The following is a 19,841-nucleotide window of genomic DNA, read 5'->3' as shown; positions in this document are numbered from 1 at the left end:
GTGAATGAAGTAATAATTTATTACACAATTTGGTACTACGCAACACAGATATTTATTTTGATTTTCACATGATCAATTGATGATGGGGAAAAAATAATAAGTGATTCGCTGACGAAGAAATAAATTTAATGACGAACTCAATCTATAAATAATTTGTTCTTGCATCTAAACAATTCTTAGGATATTTACAATTCTAACATCTTCATTTGGATAAAACTTGATAATTAAAAACATTAATCGACAAAAATAATTACTCTCCATCATCGCTTATTATCAATAAAGTGACTTCTTAATAAAGTGACTTCTTTCTTTCATTCTCGTTTATAAATTTCAAAACGAAACGATAAAAAGTCACATCGATGCACTGAAATGTATTTTATAACATTTCATTGGAATGTGATGAAAAAATCCACCGAATTCACTTGTTTCCTGTTCTAATTTTTCTGAAAGATTAGAAGACTCTCTTCGTAAGTTCGAAAATAAAAAATCTGCAAATTGTTGACGACTTTCCAGTGATACATCGAGTTGTTCATCCTTCAGCACTTTCAATTTGCATAAAACTGCAATTAGAACTCACATGACGGAAAAACGTTCAGTGGAATCGGAATCCCGGTGCGTTCTCATTAATTCTGGGCTATAACTATAAAAAAGGAAAAGTGGATAGCACACGAGTCATCAGAATGGAGCGTTATAAAGAAGGTACAAATTCCGAGGATGACCACTTTATTTTTTCGCTGATATTGCTTGTTCAGCACCAAGATAACTTCTAGGGAACTAACATGGTGCATCAAGTGATGAAGTAGTAGAGGCTGGGACAACGGTCACAGTCAAGGCAGAATTACTGAACAACGGTCCTCGAGGGAACGTCTTCAATTTTGAGCATTTTGACATGTTGTTTTGCGTAAATAATTACTGGACATATTTTTAGATGTTTATCTAGTCATAGGGGGAAGAAATTGGAGGTCGAATTTAACTCTGAAAAAGAGTGTTTTGAGATCTTGTTGTTTGGAATATTAAATTACTATGAAAACCCAAATCTATGATTTTCAAAGTCATCGAAGAAAAAAACTTTTGAGAAAATTGGAATTAGAGAGAAAAAATTTCCGCATTAAAGTAGCTCTACCCTCAGGTCAGCATTTTACCGACCGGATTTTGAATATTTTTAGTCGCCAAATTTTCCGATTAATTATATGAATAGAATTTTTTTTAAAATCAGACATTGTCAGCATTATCCAAATTAAATTTCAAGAAGCAGTGATATTTTTTAGACCATTTCCTTCTTATAAACAAATTATAGAGTTTGTTTCATAAACGATAGATGATCTTTAAGTAGTGTCAGACCATTTCTTGATTTGTTTAAGTCGCATAATGAAAAATTCAGATTTGACTACAACGGAAATATTGATTTTTCCATAAGACACTGCGTTAACTTCTGATTTTTTTAACTCATTAAAAAAAATAAGCCAGGATTGAATTCAGGAAAAATTACGATTCCAAATGTGATCGAATTTCCTAAAAATTTCGGGTAGCTTTTGATAATTATTGAATTTATTGAAAGGGCAGAGCTACTTTAATCTAAAAGTTCAACATAAACGCATTATCCAAATGTTGTTGCTCAAAAGAAATATTAATTGCTCAGATTTGACGAATCACTTGTCCTCGAAAAATCGCATTGAACTATGATTACCACATGACTATGATTTCGAAAAAAATTTTTGATTTTCCAAATTATCTCACGTCATACCCAAATATCAATACGAAGTAAATAAAGGCTCTTGAAAGATGGTAATCACTATCTTTATCGACTTCATTGGATTTATGATGACTACCTAAAATCGATTAGATGTTTTTTACCGCCATCTGGCAACACTGCACGGAACCATACACAATAACTTTTTCGAGTTCCCTCCAGATTTTAACTTATAAATAAAAAAAATCAAACTTTCCATAATTCTCTAATTCCAAACATTGCGATACCTATTTTCCATTCCAATTGTTCACACGTAAAATCCATATCCGTTCATCATTAGGTATTATAATCATTATTTTAATGAATCATAGAAACTTCGATCCTTGAGGATATAATTCTCTTTCTGCTCTATAATCAGTGACTTTGGAAATGTTGTGATATTTACTGAATAATCAAAATTACATAATCAAACACTTTATGTCAAATTTTTCAATATGGCTAACATGATGTCACTTGGATGCCAATGAAACAGTCGCCCCTCTACAAAATCGAGATGAAATTGCTATTCATCGATATATCATTATTTCTCTTAATTATATCTCTTGATTCACCGCAGCAAATGATGGATTCACACAACGCAACAAAATGCACCGTAGAGTTGTCCATATCCACAGATAGATAATCATTCCTACACTCATACTGACACTTGAATGTTTCTGTCATCTTTTTGACTTCGGTTTCCGACAGCCCCGCATGTCACTCACCACCTGAAGACGTGGAATTAACACCAAAGAGGTCCCCTCAAGAAGACGCCATAACACGTACATTTTTAGCGCTTCCTAACCTCAATATTTTTTCTATTCTGAGCTGCCACATTATCACTTCGAATTCTCCTCATTTCCCAAGTGAATTCATCTCCACAGACTAATCTCATAATTCTAAAAATCGTTAAAACTCTTCCAACACGATTTTATCATAAAAAAAAGTCAAAAATCTAACAGCTCTGATAATCAAATACAGCTCAACCAAATTTTCTTTTCTCTCATCAACTCAGCTTCAAGTATTAAATTTCATACATTGATTTTCATAATTTTGCTTCTGAAATTGTTCATTCCTTAATTTTTTCGACGGAAAAAAATTTTTGGTTTAGTTATAAAAAAATTTTACAGCTTTGATAATCAAATATAGCTCAACCAAATTTCCTTTTCTCGTATCATCTCAGCTTCAGGTATCCAATTTCATACATGAATTTTCATGGTTTTCATTCCCAAATTGTTGGTTCTCTGATTTTGCCACTGAAAAGAAATTTTGGTTGGATTATAAACCACTGGAAGTACTATCTAACCTAAAATAGTTTTCTGCGAACAGGAGGATCCTAAAATTTACATCCACTCCCGCGGATAATGGATGAACATGTCCTTCGAATGTATTCATAAAAAAAAACTTCAAAAAATTAACGACTTCGTACTGCCCCCCACTTTCCTTGACTCCTGTGAACTCTTCCAGGTCATAAAAAAAAATTGAAAAAATGTCTTTCAATTGATCACAAATCTCATAACCTCTTCACACCTCTTCAGGATGTCTTGACTAGGTTTTCACCAGCTTTAGTCCTAGTGATGAGTAGCGGTGTCTTAGGTACACTATCAGGATTATCCTGCATTGTTATCTTGACCCTCTGTGCACCAGGACTCGAAGGCGATGGGTTACTTAGTCGATGATTGGAGACAGATCTTAAGGATTGGGATTCCCCGACCGAGCACATGGAGTCCCTATCATTTTTACCATTCACAAGATTATCACTGTAGCCCGGAGCTATTGGACCATCTCCAACATCTTCAGTACTCGGGACATTTCCATTAGTTTCCAGTCTCTCGGCTTCTGCAGGAGAAAACGATTTTCTCGGTGGTTTGATGGGATCTGCAGAGGATTCAGGTACGGATCCAATGTATTTGGCGGTTGGCTCTTCATCAGATCTGAGTTCTTCCGGAATTGCACTGGTGACTAGCGGCATTGACTCCGGTTTACTTCCATTTGATGAAATTTTTGGGTGCACTGACGTCTTGGATTCTATCAAAGATTTTCGAAGATCTTTCGACTCGGTTCCGTTCTCCGCGTCATTCCCATCGTGTCTTCTGGAATTCCTCTTCCTCGCCTTTTTACAAAAGTCGCCTTTGTACGCGGCGACTCCAATCAATGCTGCTAGAACTCCTAGAAGAACTCCTAGAACAACGTAGGAACCCATTCCCTTCTTCGTTTCAGTCGTTGCTGAAGCTCCTGCAGTCTGAGTTCCTTCAACTGCCACTGTCTCCCCTAGTGATTCCGACTTGGATTGTTCTTGAATTTTTTCGTTCGTCGCTTCATTTGGCTTCTTTTCCCCTTCCACCGGACTCACCGAGATCGGGACAATAGGATTTTCGTCTACTGGTTTAGGAGCAGACGGAACAACCATGAACCCTTCCTCTTCCGGCCGGGAATCCTCAGTTGACGTGGTGATTGGAGCTGATGTTGTTGGGTCTGATGAACCCCCGGCGAAGAGCTCCCAAAACGTCTTGAACAGACTCGGAGCGGCTGTCGTTGTCGCTGGATTTGGAGTTATATTTTCCACAGGGACATGACCTTCCTCTTCTGGGGTGTCATCTGTGATGTTATCCCAGGTTATCGGTGGAATCAGAAGATCAAGACCTGAACCCTCAGCTTCATCGTCGCCTGATCCTTCAGTCAGACCATTCAAAGCTTTCCAGGCTTCTGAATTATTTGCCGCTGTTGTTGATGCTATCGATGGAGAAATGGTGGAGGCTCGCTTTTGCTCTTCGGTGATCAAGAGTCCTTCGCCCTGTGTGGCTGATGCAACAGCTGTGGTCGGGGCGGGTGTGTTGGCGGATGGAACGGTCGTTCCATATTCCACAGATGTTTCAACTTTTTCGATAATAGAGTCTGTAGTTTTATCAAGTTCGTCTGTGTCCTTGACTTGCTCGACGACATCACCTGATCCAGGCTCTCCAGATCCTTCAGGAATGGTCTCCGCTTGGTCCTTTTGCATTCCGGGATCTCTGTCCTGATTCTCAAACATACAAATGACCTCCGCTTTGGGTTCGGACAGAACGACTCCTGTCAATGTTCCTGGACCCGCGCAGAGCGTCTTCTTCGAGGTAATGACACCCTGAGACATCAAAGTATCGCGCAGGTTCAGGGTCTTACAGTCGCAGTAGAGTTTGTTGGAAGAGAGTTCTAGGAACTTCAGGTCTTTTAGATTAGCCGTATCCACTGGAATTCGAAGTAAGGAGTTACCACGAAGGTTCAGGACGTGCAGGTTCGTTGGGCCCTCGAAGGTTCCACGCCCCAGGTGCGTTAAGTGATTGTGGGAGAGATCCAGGCTAAGCAGATTTGGAAGGTTTGAAAAAGTTCCTGGGACGATTTCACGGAGTTTTAAGTGAGACAGATCCAGGTGTTGCAGTGTCGTGATGTTGCCGAACACTGAAGCGGAGAGGCGCTTACCGACGGAGGTAACTTTCAGACTTTTAAGCTGGTTAGTATTGATGAATTTGATATCGTCGAGGTAGTGGCATTGAGCAAGCGTGCCGTTGTGCTGCAAAGTGCAGAGGCCCAATGTTGGCGCTGGTGTCGTCACGAGGAGCAAAAGCCCCAGGGTCACTAGGGTGGTTGGCATCTTCAGCATTATGGCAGATTTCGTTTTTATCGACCTGCAAGTATGAAAAATTGGATTAGAAATTTAGAGATCAATTTTTGCTTTTCATTTTGCTTCTAGCTTTCATGTATTTGTCTAGTTCTTTAAGAAGAACTATTTGTAGTTAGTTTTAGGCTTAAGGCTCCTTGAGAATAATTATTTGTTCGATAAATTATTTTTCGTTAATTTTCTTTGAAGCCCTTGAACGAGTCATGTATTTAGTCCATTGTAGGATTAGTAAACGACTCGAACGATTTTACACTGAGAATAAAATATGATTCTACCAATCGAATATTCTTCTGATAAAAATTCAAAGTGATTTTGCGAATGGGAATTTCGAGTCTTTGGTTTTCTGACACAAATAGGATTGGGAAAATTATACTTCAAATTTCGTTGATAATTATGAATATTAGAAAATTCATCGACCTTCTGCCCTTCAGAAAATCAGAAAGTTAGGAGAATGAAAAATTTATTAATTTCATTTGATTTAACATTTCATTTTACTATTTATTTATTTTTACGCGAAGTAAATTGCTTTCAAGAATTTTCATAGAGAATCGAAAATTCTGGAATATCTCGAAACCTTTACATGAACAGGTATATATATCTTAATCGGGTTAGATAGATACTAGTGCAACAAATATTTCCAAAAATATATTCAAACGAATAAAGTTTTTCCACTAAAACTACTGGATCTATCGAGCTCAAATTTCATATGGAGTTATTTTTAAGACATATGAGTCCTTCAGTAAGGCATTTAACCAATTTCTATGGAAGAGCATATATAACACATTTAATCTAATAAAACTTCAGATTTTTGAAAGAGCTTTAGTTATTTAATCAGTAAATTTTCAACAATTCGAACGTTGGAAAAGCGGCGCTCGATCAGAATCCGAAGAAATCTGGCAACGAAACTTCATGTTTTTATATTCCAAATTCTTCGATATCACTTCCAATGTATTCTTCGACCCGTGAGAGATCACCGCAGGCAAATGTTACCTTGTCACGGATCAAAGATCACAAAATATGCTCCACGGGTATGGAATTCACTTTCCACACAAGTGATGAGAAAACCTTAAACTGAACATTTGATTTAAACGAATAGACTTGCTGTTTTCCCTTGTTTATTATTCACTTCCTTCTCCCCTATTACACCAGGACTTTTCCTTCACATCAAAGAAAGTAGTAAAAACAGAAAGAAATTTCCGAGATTTTTTGCTTCGATCAACTTCTATTGATCCAATATTTTGTCACTTCTTACACTGATTGATGTTGCTGGCTAACGAACGATTCAAGTCAAATGAATTGCAATTACATAAGGTGACCGAAACTGATAAGACTACGGATATATTCTCGGGTATTTTAAACCCTCCTGCCTGTCACTCGCGGCGAGTAGGAGTGAACTTCTTCAGATACGACATTCATGGAGTATTAAATCAGCGATAAAGTGTGGATATTTATCGCTACGCCATGATGATAAGAATGATAGCGTTCCCGGGCTCTCAACTAGACTGAGGTAACTTTCATTTTTTATTCCGTTGAAAAATATTATAATCAATACTAATTTTAAGTCCTCAAGTTTTTTTTAATCACTCGGGTATCGCTTGTCGCTTGGGATTTTTCAAGGAGTTGCTGATATCTTGGAATTTTTCATATTTTGTGGTGAATTTTTTCAAATTTCTTGCAATTTTTTATACTTATTCAGTGACTCAAAATTGTTCGTAGTTCGTGCGTCCATTTTTATAAATTTTTGGTGAAGTTGACTGAAAGGTAGCACTACAAAATATTTTTCAAAAAAATATCTATTAATAATGTCTGTGGTAACAATATCTTTCTTTAAAATTTTGTTTGCGCCAATGTCTTTTCTATAAATATTGTTGCCACAAATATATTTAGAAAATTAACACAATGAATTCTATTTGATTGATGAGTATTGATCTAGACCAACAATTCCTTGAATCCATTCTTTGTTTATTTTTTCCAAAAAATCCATTCATCTTTTTTTCTGAATATAAGGATCTTCATTTATATTTTGTTGTAATTTAAATTAACTTTATTTAACCAACAAAATTATTAATCAGGTTTTCCATACATACAGACGTCAATTGATTTGTAATGAATGTCACTGGACGGCAAAAAATTGTAATGACTCTCATGTCGCAAAATTATTCGATGGTCAACAACGAATTATCGAAAATTGATCGAAATAATTTTGTAGTTCTCAGGATATCACAAGTTCAAATATTTTAAAATATTATCCACATGATGTTCACTGTATTGTTCATCGAATTATGATATCATGTGACGATTTCGTTTAGGAAAGGAGAAGCTATTGCTAAGAAATTTTTATCAAATCTTCCCTGAATGTTTCAATGATGAACGAGAGGACAAGTCGAACCACTGAAATCAATGACGAATACTGGGACTTTTGGACGCCTGAGAAGCGGTTGAAAAGGCCCCTTTGTCCACCATCATTCATTATTAATTAGCATATCCCCCAAGATACCTCGATGACGTCAAAAAAATCCTGAAAGTGTGCTTTCTGACTCAGGAATATCGGCGAATGGATATTAACCACAAGTTTGGATAACTCAGGTAAATTTACCAATACTTGAAAATTTACGACACTGAGAACAAAATATGTCGTTGGCAAATAGCAATTTCCCTGGGAAAACCATTTATATTTTCAACAACTTATTCATCCGGTGTAGTCAGTAATTTTTAATTAAGACATTTATATTGTTATAGAAATGGTCATTGGGTATTTCGCAGAGAGAGAAATATTTTATAAAAATTCCTCTAATTCCCGAGCGAAGCGCAATTGTAGGAAATTTTACGGAACTATTGCGGAATTTTTCCCGGAAAATCAGTCATTTTTATCTAAATCATCTGCGATAAATTACGGCTGTCACGAAGCGAGCTGCAAATTCTGTAAAAATACTTCAATGACCATTACGCGAAAGTTCCGCAATTTCCGGGTGAGACCAAAAGTCCGATTAACGTTACGAAAAATTATGTAACTCGCTGCGTACAACTTACGGAGCGTTTCCCTTTTTTTACGGAGCCTTCCGTAATTTTCATCGAATCCTTATCCTCGGTGGGGAATTGCGAGTAGGAAATCTGTAAATTAGTTGCAACTAAGTCTTACTCAATGTAATAACATTGAATAAACAATTCATTACTCATGGAAGAAGAAAATGATGGTCAGCAAATCTTTTTCAAAGGATAGGCTAATAAAAAAATATTATTTAATGAATTAATTTTTATTAGTTAGTTCACGGGATACTGAAAATCATTTAGAGGTTCATAAATCGCGAAATTTGAGATTTCACTGAAACCCTGGGAGTTTTAACGTTGCTCTACCCATTTAATAAATTTAAAGATTATAGAAAAGGCCACAAAAGTTTTAAAAGACTCGATCACATTTGGAATTATAATTTTTTCCTCAATTTAATTATCGTTTCTTTTAAACGAAAATTTAAAAAATCAGAACTGAACACTGTGTGGTAACCTTTCCGTTTGGGAGACAAGTTCTGTTAGTGGTTTATAAAACGAAAATATTTTTAAAAATATCAATATTTTCTAAAATCTTATTTCGATGATATTGACTATATTTGAATTTTTTCGAATTTTGCTGACGCAATTAGCTGCAAAATTTAACTACTGAAAATCTTCAAAGCAATGTCTCCAGTCGGTAAAATATCGACCTGGGGGTCGAGCTACCTTAAATGATCCCCAGACGAAAATTTCTCAGTTTATTAAAATTTACAATCTAACGTGAAAATTCAACATCCAATTCATTCACTTCAACGTAAAACCGACACGAAAATTTACAGCTCCATTTAATGTTTCCCCAAAATTCTCAATTTTCACTAAAATTACGACATGATAACCATTCCCAGAATTGACCATGGAAAATTCCCATAAAATTTTTCAACACTGTCTTACTAATTTATTTGCAAACATAATTATACAAAACGCAATACAAACGGAATTACCCACTTGTCTTGTCTCCGAGATTTTGTTTGCCAAGAGATGAGTGGATACTCCAAATATTTATGGACACACTGACGGATCACTTTGCATCACAATGAGAATAATTTTTTTTGTCTCTGAAGAATCATCTGACTATGCGTTTAATTATCGTCGTTCAATATGACTGGTAGGTGATTGTGAGCCTCAATGACTTGTATTTTTTTAATTGTTCACCGGTCATATCATTGTTCTCCGAGTTGTGTTTGTAAAATCCTTCTGTTGGGTGCATTACAGAGGTACAGTAAAATATACGATTACGCATGTCGTGGATAAGTAAGGAGACCACGTGTTATATTCCAGCACTGAAAGTTGAAAGTGGTTTGGCCTCACAGCCTCGTCCTCATCATTCCGCCAAACAGTCACGTAATGTTATTTATTTATTCGAATGAATGTGATAAAGGACACTTTTTGAACAAAGTCACTCCGTCAGTGCCACTTGACGTTAAATTTGAAAGTGGAAAGGTTGACTCGATTTAATTTTAGAGTTGATTTTTCTGCCCAAAGGCTAACAGAGTCAAGTATTGTAAAATAAATTAAATAAATTCTTAGATGTTATGATAAAATGGAATCTTAACTGGCCATATAAGTTGCTATTAAATAAAATTTTCAATCCCATTATTTTGGAGGGTAAACTGTTCATTTTTCGAAAAACTAATTCTTATCTCTTCAATAATCATGTTACACAAAATTTAACACTTTGTCTTTTCCAAAATATTCATTTTACCTGAAAAAATAATCGGATTGAAATTTTTACTCTGATGGTAAGTTACATGAGAAGTTGCATGTCAGAAACTACTGGACCGATCGAGCCAAAACTGCGGACCAAAAAGAAGCTTAAGGGGTTATTCTCATCTGAGCACTTCAAAAAATCGATTTTTTTTTTTGATATTTTGACAATAAAACCTATTGAAAACATGCTGTGAAAAATTCAGACCGAAATTCATAGTATTTCATAAGTTACAGCTCATAGGCGCCGACGTGTCGTAAGCGATTGTCTACCAGGCTTTCAACTTTAAACGCGTTTTTCTCGAATCATCATTTTCTGAAACGGTCAAGATCCTACAAGAAAAAGTATTCAACCGATTGCTTTAAAATTTACATATGTTCTTCTACTCATTTATAGTTATCGTCCCTACCACAATTGTTTATTTTCGACAATATCTTCATATTTTTTTTAAACGATTTGTAACGAAAAAGGACGAGATTTTCGTGATTTTTTTTTTGAAGTTCGATATTTTTTTTTTGTTTTTAATGAAATTGATTATATTTGGTAGGGACGATAGCCACAGATCTACTGAATAATAATCCATTCGATTTTTTTATGTCAGACAACATGAACAGCCGCTATCACCTTGACCAGTGAACTACCTTTTTTTGTTGGGGACTACTTTGACTTAAAAAAAATATATGTTAAAAATGTAAAAAAAGAAAGAAAGAAATTTTTTTCGTATATTTCAAAATACAAATAAAAATATATTGGAAAATCAACATGATTGAAGTTTGTTGTCGCATAAAAAAAAAATTCCGAAAAAGTGGTAAAATATAGGCGTTCACATGAGAATAACCCCTTAAGGCGGTTCTGCTCTTTTGGTAATTTCACAGATTATTGAAAATTGAACATAATTTTTTCAAAACTTAATCACGTTTGGAATAGTAATTATTTCCTCAATTTAATTATCGTTTCTTTTAAAAGAAAATTTACTTACAACTTGACAGGATGTTTTATGGGCAAATCAATATTATTGTTGTGGTCAAAGATTAAAACTTGAATTTTTGATCATTAGCCATGAAGCAATTAACGAATTTTAGTGTTGACACTTCGTAAACGATAACCGTCCATTTAGGAGAGAAGTTCTATTATTTGATTATAAGAGGAAAATGTTTTCATAAATATTAGTTTTTTTAGAAACGTATTGAGATGATATTGTCTATGTATGGTTTTTTTAGAGTTTTACTGATGCAGTTAGTCGAAAAATTTGACAACTGAAATACTCAAAACGGTGTATCCTTCCGCAACAAATTTATAGGAATAAAATAAAATAAAGTAGAGAATTGAAATATTGAGAATATATTCTTCAAATCATAATAATCATCCTCCCGAAGTCCCAAAACAATGGCCCGCACATCTTTCAGAAAAAAATATCAAAGATGTGTCATCAACTCAGAGTCTTATACCACCAGTTTTTAAAAAATCATTAAAAAATAATCGACAATGAAATAGAAATCCAAATCCTCTACAAATCGAGTTGACTGTATTCCAGCAATCTATTCTTGCAATTTTATAATCCCTTATCACACGGATTAGTCGCAATAATCGAAAATAAATGTGATTTTTCGTTCGACGATAGGGAACTGACGACAACGTTCGCGGTTAGGGTGCGTGCGCGCGCAGAGAGCAATGCGTGAGCGGGCTATTCAAATTCGCAAAACTGATCTCGCAGGTTATTTATGTCATCAAACATTGTGTCGATTATTTTAGATGCAGCCCTTTGATAAATCCCCCGTTGTACCTCGTTCTTGACGAACTCGATGTATTTTTCGTGTTCCTCCATTCTTATTTCTTCTAAATAATTCACAACACACCAACAACTTAACCTCTTCAGAATTGCGCTTTCGTTACTTTGACTCATCTCCGCGATACGAGGAGTACAGTTTTGAATACTCGCGACATAACAACTGCGCCGATCAAAAATGCGATTGTCAAACCTCTCGTGAAAATTTTTATTTATTAAAAAATTCATCTACGTATTAGAGCGCAATAAAAATCCGATCGACTCGTTCAACTATAAATTATCCACAAAATGGCATCGAATCCACAAAATTTCAATTTCACCCATCGACTCTCTATTATTTCATTTTTTTTCTTAACGATGCAGCAGAGTATCCTTAATTACTTTAATTATTATCATTATCATCATTCGAGGGATATATTCTCAAAAGTTCAAAAGTAAAGAATTTCGAGTATGTACTTATCCTGCCATTAAGATATCATTTCGAATTTATCGGAAAGTTTTGGTGATTGTTTCCCTACATATTTTCTTTTGTGATGAGCCATGACATTCCGGACATTAGACACAATTAGTTACAAAATTGAAAATAACGCACTTCCTTAGATTTTGATTTCTACGTATTTGACACACGTCCCTCAAAATTTCGATGGAACTAGACAGAAGAATAAAAATTTCCAAAAAGTGTATTGAATATTTCAACAAAATATATTTTAGTTGAATATGAGTTTTAAATTACGGTGAATGCTCGATAGAGTTGCAGTCTCCCCGCCCTTTTTTGTCGGTTAGGGCGCTCCCTCCTAATCTCCAGTGACATAATCCTAATCTCGGGAATTTTGTCCCTAAGTTTAACTGATTGAATTCGTGATCTTCGGGGTAATTCTGATTAATATGGATAATCCCTGGAAAAAATTTAGAAAAAATAGAAATCAATATCTCTCTGGAAAACCTATAATTCTTCATCTTTGTTGTCATTGGATAATGGTGAGGCTGAGCTACCGGACTCTCATATATTTTCTTCCAAATTTTATGTGCTAGCAACATAAATAAGCCACAACGTGCATGCTTAGAAAAATTATCACGCGTCGTTAGACACATTCTACTGCACTCCCATGTTATTGGAGGCCTCATAATTTTTATCTAGCGGCACAAGTATTTTTTATAAAATATTGAATATGAGAGAATTTCAGTTTGGAGGCTGTCGGGGTGATATTAAATGTTACAGGTGATATAATTGTTCCGCCATTTGAAATCATAATAATTAAGTTGATCGAACACGAAAAAATCGATAACTTGAATTTGTACGATTCCATACTCCAACGCTTCCATTCAGACGAAAAAAGAATAATAGACGTAATTTAAATATCTTTAAATTTTCTCTCAAAAACTGATTCCATTGAACTCACAACATTCAAATTTGGAGGAGTCGAAATGGGCATTTACTCACAATTTTTAATGTTATTTCACAATCTGTATTCAGCGCACATGAACCTTGCGACATTAAAAAATCCAAGAAAACTTTATTTCGTCCCGCTCTCCCCTCCGAGCGTAAAAAACTTACGTTTTGTTAATTCGATGTGATGACCTCGGTTGAGCTGTAATGCGGCTTCGACGACATCTGCAACAGATTATAATGCAAATGTGTCATTTCAATGTCCAGCTTGTATTACCAGGGGAATAAGAAAAGAATCGCAAAAAAAATAACTCTTTCCATCACAGACAGGTTTGTAAAGCCGGAGAATTCTGTTGCAAAGGAACGAAAAAACGTTTAAAAAAAGAGAGAAACTAAGAAACATCGAGGATTACGAAAATACTCACAATCTCTCACGCGTGGGTTTTTTTTTATCGCAAAGAACTTTATGGGAAACGACAAAACTAACGGTAAACTCCACCTTGTGATCCAGTTAATGGACAGTTGAACCTATCAGAGACGTCTCGAGTCCACGACAATTACACCATTATCATTATCTCCGATACAATCAGAGGACTTTGGTAACCAATGCCTTTTATTACGTTTAATCCTCCTATCGTAGGCGATAAGGATTTCCTCGATATTTTCATAAAAATTTTCTCGGCTGAAAAATCGCCGGAGATATTAAATTTAATTTAACGATGTTTAATTACAACGTTTGAACGTTTTCATTCGATTATATTGATTGATGTGCACAGTAGCTACCTAGCAATTGTGAATTATTCTAATTGTTCGGCATAATCAGTCGGATGCCTCAGCCCTCGAGTAACTCATAATTTTATAATAATTTTCATAAATTTATAAGTTAATGATTATTTTCATAAATTTATGGGCTTAAATGCGTCCAGTTGAGGAGAAGCGAATGTAGAATTCAAATTACTAAGGTAACTGGGGATGAGTAATTTCTGATCACTAAGTGGCATGTTCGCCCATTTTGAGGGTTCGTTCAAAATCATCGACAGTTTTGTTAGTAATTATAGAAAGAATGGGGCTTTTACGTTAATTCTTATTCAGAATTTTATGACTAATATCCTCGACAAACTACAAAAATAAATTGTGAAATGCCATGGATCTGACAAGCTGCCATTTTCAGTGCTTTTTTGTGGAGTGAAATAGCACCACAGGTGCATTTATAGCAGTGGTATTTCGTCACATAAGTCGCGAATCAGGGCAATAATAGTTGATATCACATCTTCAATTAATAATAAATGTCTAAGTAAAAAGCTCACACCAATTAGTATTTTAATACATAAAATGAGGTGATCAGAAAATGATACAAAATTTCAACCTGTTGCAGTACTTAATCAGTGTTATTCAACCTGGATATTCATACAGTTTTCTGTTGTCTTGATGATCAGATTGATCTACACTGACAATAACCAGTGATATAAATTATATATATGATCAGCTATTGAATAAGAGGATCAACCTAGCGTTTCTGCGTAAATGTTAAACTGTCTTGATTTTGTAATTAGAAACTGGCTCACTTCGTGATCAGAAACTCCACGCGTAAAACGTTGATCAACAATCACCTCAAAATTAAATTCTTTAAATTTGTGATTTTAATTAATCGTTAAATATTCAACTCAAATAAATTCACTGATAATTATTCATAAATATCCACAGGTCAAGTTAAAAGAAGTTTCAATTGAGTTTGGTTGACCTTTTTACTTTCTTCCTATTTCATTGTCACCATAAGTCTTTTAAGAAACTAATTAACTAATTTGTCTTTTGTCACATGAGTCCCGACGTATGTTTGTAATGTCACCCAGAATCCTGCAACAAAATTCATGAAAAGAAAAATCTGTGAATTGTTATAGTATGATACCGATAAATATATTCCTGTTCTGCCTCAGAATATCGATGGAAATTAACTGCAGATCTGGGGAAATTACTATAATGGAGTCCAACGTCGGAAATAATAGTGTTACGTGTCCCCCTTCGAATACTCATTCATTTGTCTATGATCTGAACTTGGTCAAAAGAACGTCTGTCTTTTGGATAACATTAGTCTTGGTGAGTCTCTCTTCGGAGCTCTTACATGACACATCGTAAACTTCTTGTAATTAATAAACCGCCCCAAACATTTACCAACCTGTGTCGTCTTTATTCTTCGCTGGATATAACAATAGAATATATTCGGCAGTCATCGTTAACCAATCACAATGAGTTAACATAAAATTGCTGTATGGCATCGTAAAACATGCAGAAAGACAATAAAATAAGCAGATATAGATAGAAATTTTTAGATAATTTCTATCGATTTTTCATTTAAACTCAATTAAAAAATGCTGCTTCGTAAATTTTACGAAGCTACATATCATTAATTATAGAATATATTACAACATTAATGTTATTAACAGGAAGTTTTATGTGTGAATAAAACACATTCTACCTCGAATCTACTGCCCGGCACAGTCATTTTTCTGCGACTTTTCTTTCCGTATACGGGTACAGATTGTCCCGTGGTCCTGACCACAAAAATATAAAAAACAAGTGAAAGAAGGGAAAATACACATTCTCAATTTTCGTCGAAGATAATAGTCACTCACGTATGATCTCACTCGGAATTCACCTGCGCAGTCTTGCGCTGAGAACTCCCAGATCTCTTTGAATACGGTTTCGTATTAACGTATAATCTGTAAAGAGGTCATGACGAGTACAATACACCAGTGGTACACCTCATTCACTGCACGTGAGGTTTTTTGTTCAACGAATTTCAACATATTACAGCCGATGCGAATCATGTTTTTGCGTATGTGAAATGAAATGTGGCGGAAGGAGTACCGAAGCGGAAAATAGCAACGCACACGCGGATAGAAATGATTAGTTATTTTTGACAAATGGATTTGGTTGGTGGTTGGGGTCTATTCAATCTCATTAAATGATCATTCGTTATTCGATACCGAATGCATATTTATAAAGTCTTGTATGACTCGACTTTCACCTTCCAAGTGAACCATTCATTAGTTATGGTGAATATTTATCTGTTCGGATTCGACGCTATGGTTTGGTGTTTGCTAACGAATTCAAAGTCATTTGCAATAAACGAAACATTCTATCAATGCAGAGTAACTTGCAATTAATTTTCATTTTAGGAGGATATCAAAGGAACAATGAAAAGCTGACTGTCCGCGATTATTTTTCTTGTCCCAATTTCAACCAATTAAATGGTGGCATTTCCCGTCACGTGGTACAAGTCAAACGGTTATACTTCGTATATTTTTCGAATATTCCCTTGTTTGTTGCTAAGCAATGAAAATATCCGATAAATAATTTGTACGCGTTTGAAACCCCAAAACTGTCATTAGAAAAAATCAAGTTCAAAGACTTTACCTCGACATGGGCAGATTTGGAAGAGAATCCTTGGACATTATTGATCAAAAAATTTTTAAAATGTTTCTAATAATACGGTGAAAATAAAAGCCACAATTTGGAAACAATTCCTCGCATTTTGTACCGACAGAAAGTATACCCTGGAAGCCACAACTACGAGTGAAAAACCATACCACATGACGTGAAATACCACACATTTAAGTGTTTGAAATTGAAATGGAAAAAATAATCCAGCCAAATACCCCTCGACCTTCAAAATTAATCGGATATTTCCCTCCGGTTTCCCTGCGTAGCACCCATCGGGATAAGTTTCGCAGAAAAGCCCTCGCGCTTCGCGCTCGGGATTCTTAACCTGCAAAACTTATCCCGATCGGTGCTACGCAGGGAAACTCTCGGAAAATATCCGATCATTTTGAAGTTCGAGGGGTATCACTACTGAAAATTTCGCATAGTTTTGATTTTCACACCCAGGTACCAATGGACGATGGAATGAAGATTTAATCAAATCTTATTGAGAATTGACAAAGGTGGATCGAGTCTAGATTTTCAGGGTTGAATGAAGTTTGGATGAAGTTCGAAAACTCGCAATTTCCAGCCTCGATCGAATTCGAATTCCCCGATAATTCCGCAATAATTAATTATCATTGATGACTCCTTGAAGTATTTTAATGAAATATAATTGAGTACATTGAGGCACTAAATTCATGAACCTAATAATTATATGGGATAACTGGAATATTGACGTCTGTGTTTGAATCAGTCTTGGATTCGACAATGATATTAAGCTTCATTCTATCCTGGGCCCTCCAGCCTAGAAGGACAAGACTCTTTCAAGATTGCTTCCCCATTGGGTCTCCCCGGCTCCATCTCCAATTCTGAATCGACCTTGTTTCCGTCGACAGGATGAACACTTCTCACGTGGATACGAATTTGGACTCGGGAAATAAATCAAGAAATCCGTAACAAGTGCGGTAAAGGTTTTTTGACGACTGCGGCGGTTGGGAAACGAACAGCAGATGAGTTTTGCAATGACAGGGGCCAAAAAATCTATATTTCAAATATATGTTTCGTACAGAGTTGTACGCGCCAGCGTATTTAGCTAATAAAAAATCATTTTCAGCGCACGATAGTTGACATATCTTTTGCTCGCATTAATCATTGCGTAAAATCCTTTTTCAATTCATCAATTGAAGGCCTCAGGAGAAACCAACGCGTTGACACAGACTTCACACCATTTGCTCAAGAAATTTGTAAATCCACGACTGATGTAATATTGATCGAGTAATTATTATGAAAGATTTTATTATTTTTATCCTTAGTTTCAGTGCTAAGTAACAGAAATGTGAAAATTCTTCCTCAAATTTGCCCCAGATAGATTGTTCAAACGAATTACAGTGGCGCTTTCAACGTTTTTCCTGACTATCTCCGTAAAAATCGTTCGCAGAAAAAAAACAACTTAATACCAAATTATTGCTCATTCAATTCTGCACAAAAAAGGTTTTCTACATCTTTTTTCATTTTGATAATAGTTTTGAAAATACAAGCGCGCAGGAGCTCGACCTCCACTTTCTGTTTTTCTACCGGCGGTTCTCTTGTATATCTTTTTAGAGAGCAAGAGAGGAGAAACGTGTTTACCGGTAATAATAATAAAAAGCACAATAATAATAATGACAGTAGTGGTATATCGTTTAATAAAAATTAGTGTGAAAATACGCACTTCTCGGATAAGTTTTTTTTTTTTTTTTTTTTATTTATTACTTTATAGTGATGAACCCAACCTAGGGGTTATTTACACTCTCAGAAGTATTGAATAACAGTTAATTTGTATTTAAATTCATTTGCCGTAAGAAAACGATGGGATGGGAATGATTGAATGAAGTATCGTGGTACGTAGTATCGATATTTACAAATTATTTTTCTATCATTCAACCCAATTTCGTGTCTGAAATTATTTGAATATCATTTACAAATAATTTTTGCATGATGAAGTACCAAACGAGTGAGCGGTTCGCCTAACACTGACCAACACACAAATTGGAGACTGCGATGCGCGTCTTTAAGCAATAATATCTCCGATTCAACTGTTAGAATAAAAAAAAATTTATCAGACCTTTTTTGTTCATAATTTTATACAGAATAATTTTGTATTCATGTTTTCTTTCTCTAATGTTGATATTTACCAAGCTATGAAATAAAAACGATAAAATGGCGAATTGCAATTATTTAAATAAAACCTCCAGGGAGGATTTGGACGGGAATTTTCCGTCTTTCGATTCGTTAACATTAATATAATGATAAAAACAGAAAAACCGTTTATAGGATTTTTTCCACTTAACAAACCTCTAACGCTTGGATTATGAAAGATAACTTATTGAAATCCAGCGAATGCGTACAGTCTTTCAATGGATAAACGCTACATGCGGTGCTCAGCAACACGAAGAGATGAAATAAATATATGCGTTGGGTCAAGGGGCACATGCCCCCCTCCCCTAGCCACCGTGGAGCATTGCCATCGAGAGTATATCACGACCCTGACGACCAATTCCTACGGATAAAATATTCTTCGCTACTTACGGCCAGACAATGCCGTCCTTCGTCTATCGCTGAGACGTTTATTATAAACTTCTCTTTTATTCGTTCAATCAAAACGATAAATTCATCACGTGCTATTGATAATCAGGTAGCGCATAGGCTGAATGCCTGGGTACTTTAAACATAAATAATAGAAAAAAAAGAAAAAATAAATTATTCACACTATTATTATGGTTAGTTATTTATTAAAATAAGTCATTTGATAAATAATTTCAATTCCCTTCGCTACATTCATTCGTAAGTAAATTGATTTCTGCACATGAATTCAGTTTTTTTTGGAAATTGTCACATCTCTAATTTCATTTGAGTTGATAACAAGAAATGATTCTGTGTGTGAGTATCAATACTGTACTGTTAAGAGTCATTAAATGATGGAGTTATTTAAATTATATACGCAACTCTTCCGGTGTAAAAGCGATAACAAACTTTTATAACGATTGGATCAGTTTATTAGTTATTTCAAGAGGAAAATAATTTTGCTCATTTCTCGGTAACGGCGAGGGAAATTTTACGGATTTTTTTACG

The 19,841-nt window shown here is 35.2% G+C and overlaps 1 protein-coding gene across 4 annotated transcripts in view; it reads right to left on the bottom strand.

Annotated features, from left to right (window-relative positions):
- Positions 1 to 104: 104 nt before the first annotated feature.
- The window catches only part of LOC135159742 (protein windpipe), a 31,808-nt gene continuing 12,071 nt past the window's right edge, over positions 105 to 19,841 (bottom strand). Inside the window, exons 1-3 of one of the 4 annotated variants that reach the window (XM_064115747.1) lie at positions 13,736 to 13,834; positions 13,479 to 13,535; positions 105 to 5,391 (exon numbers count right to left, since the gene is read on the bottom strand). In XM_064115747.1, the coding sequence (XP_063971817.1) occupies positions 3,264 to 5,366 (2,103 nt within the window). In that variant the 5' untranslated portion in view covers positions 5,367 to 5,391; positions 13,479 to 13,535; positions 13,736 to 13,834 and the 3' untranslated portion in view covers positions 105 to 3,263. Of the gene's footprint in view, positions 5,392 to 6,374; positions 6,598 to 6,636; positions 6,791 to 13,478; positions 13,536 to 13,735; positions 13,835 to 19,841 lie in introns of those variants that run through there. The other 3 variants (XM_064115745.1, XM_064115749.1, XM_064115748.1) reach the window with 3 other exon arrangements.

Source organism: Diachasmimorpha longicaudata, chromosome 2 (assembly GCF_034640455.1).
Source record: "Diachasmimorpha longicaudata isolate KC_UGA_2023 chromosome 2, iyDiaLong2, whole genome shotgun sequence".
Lineage (NCBI taxonomy): Eukaryota > Metazoa > Arthropoda > Insecta > Hymenoptera > Braconidae > Diachasmimorpha > Diachasmimorpha longicaudata.
Note: the sequence above shows the minus strand (reverse complement) of the source record. Positions and strands in the feature narration are given on the sequence as shown.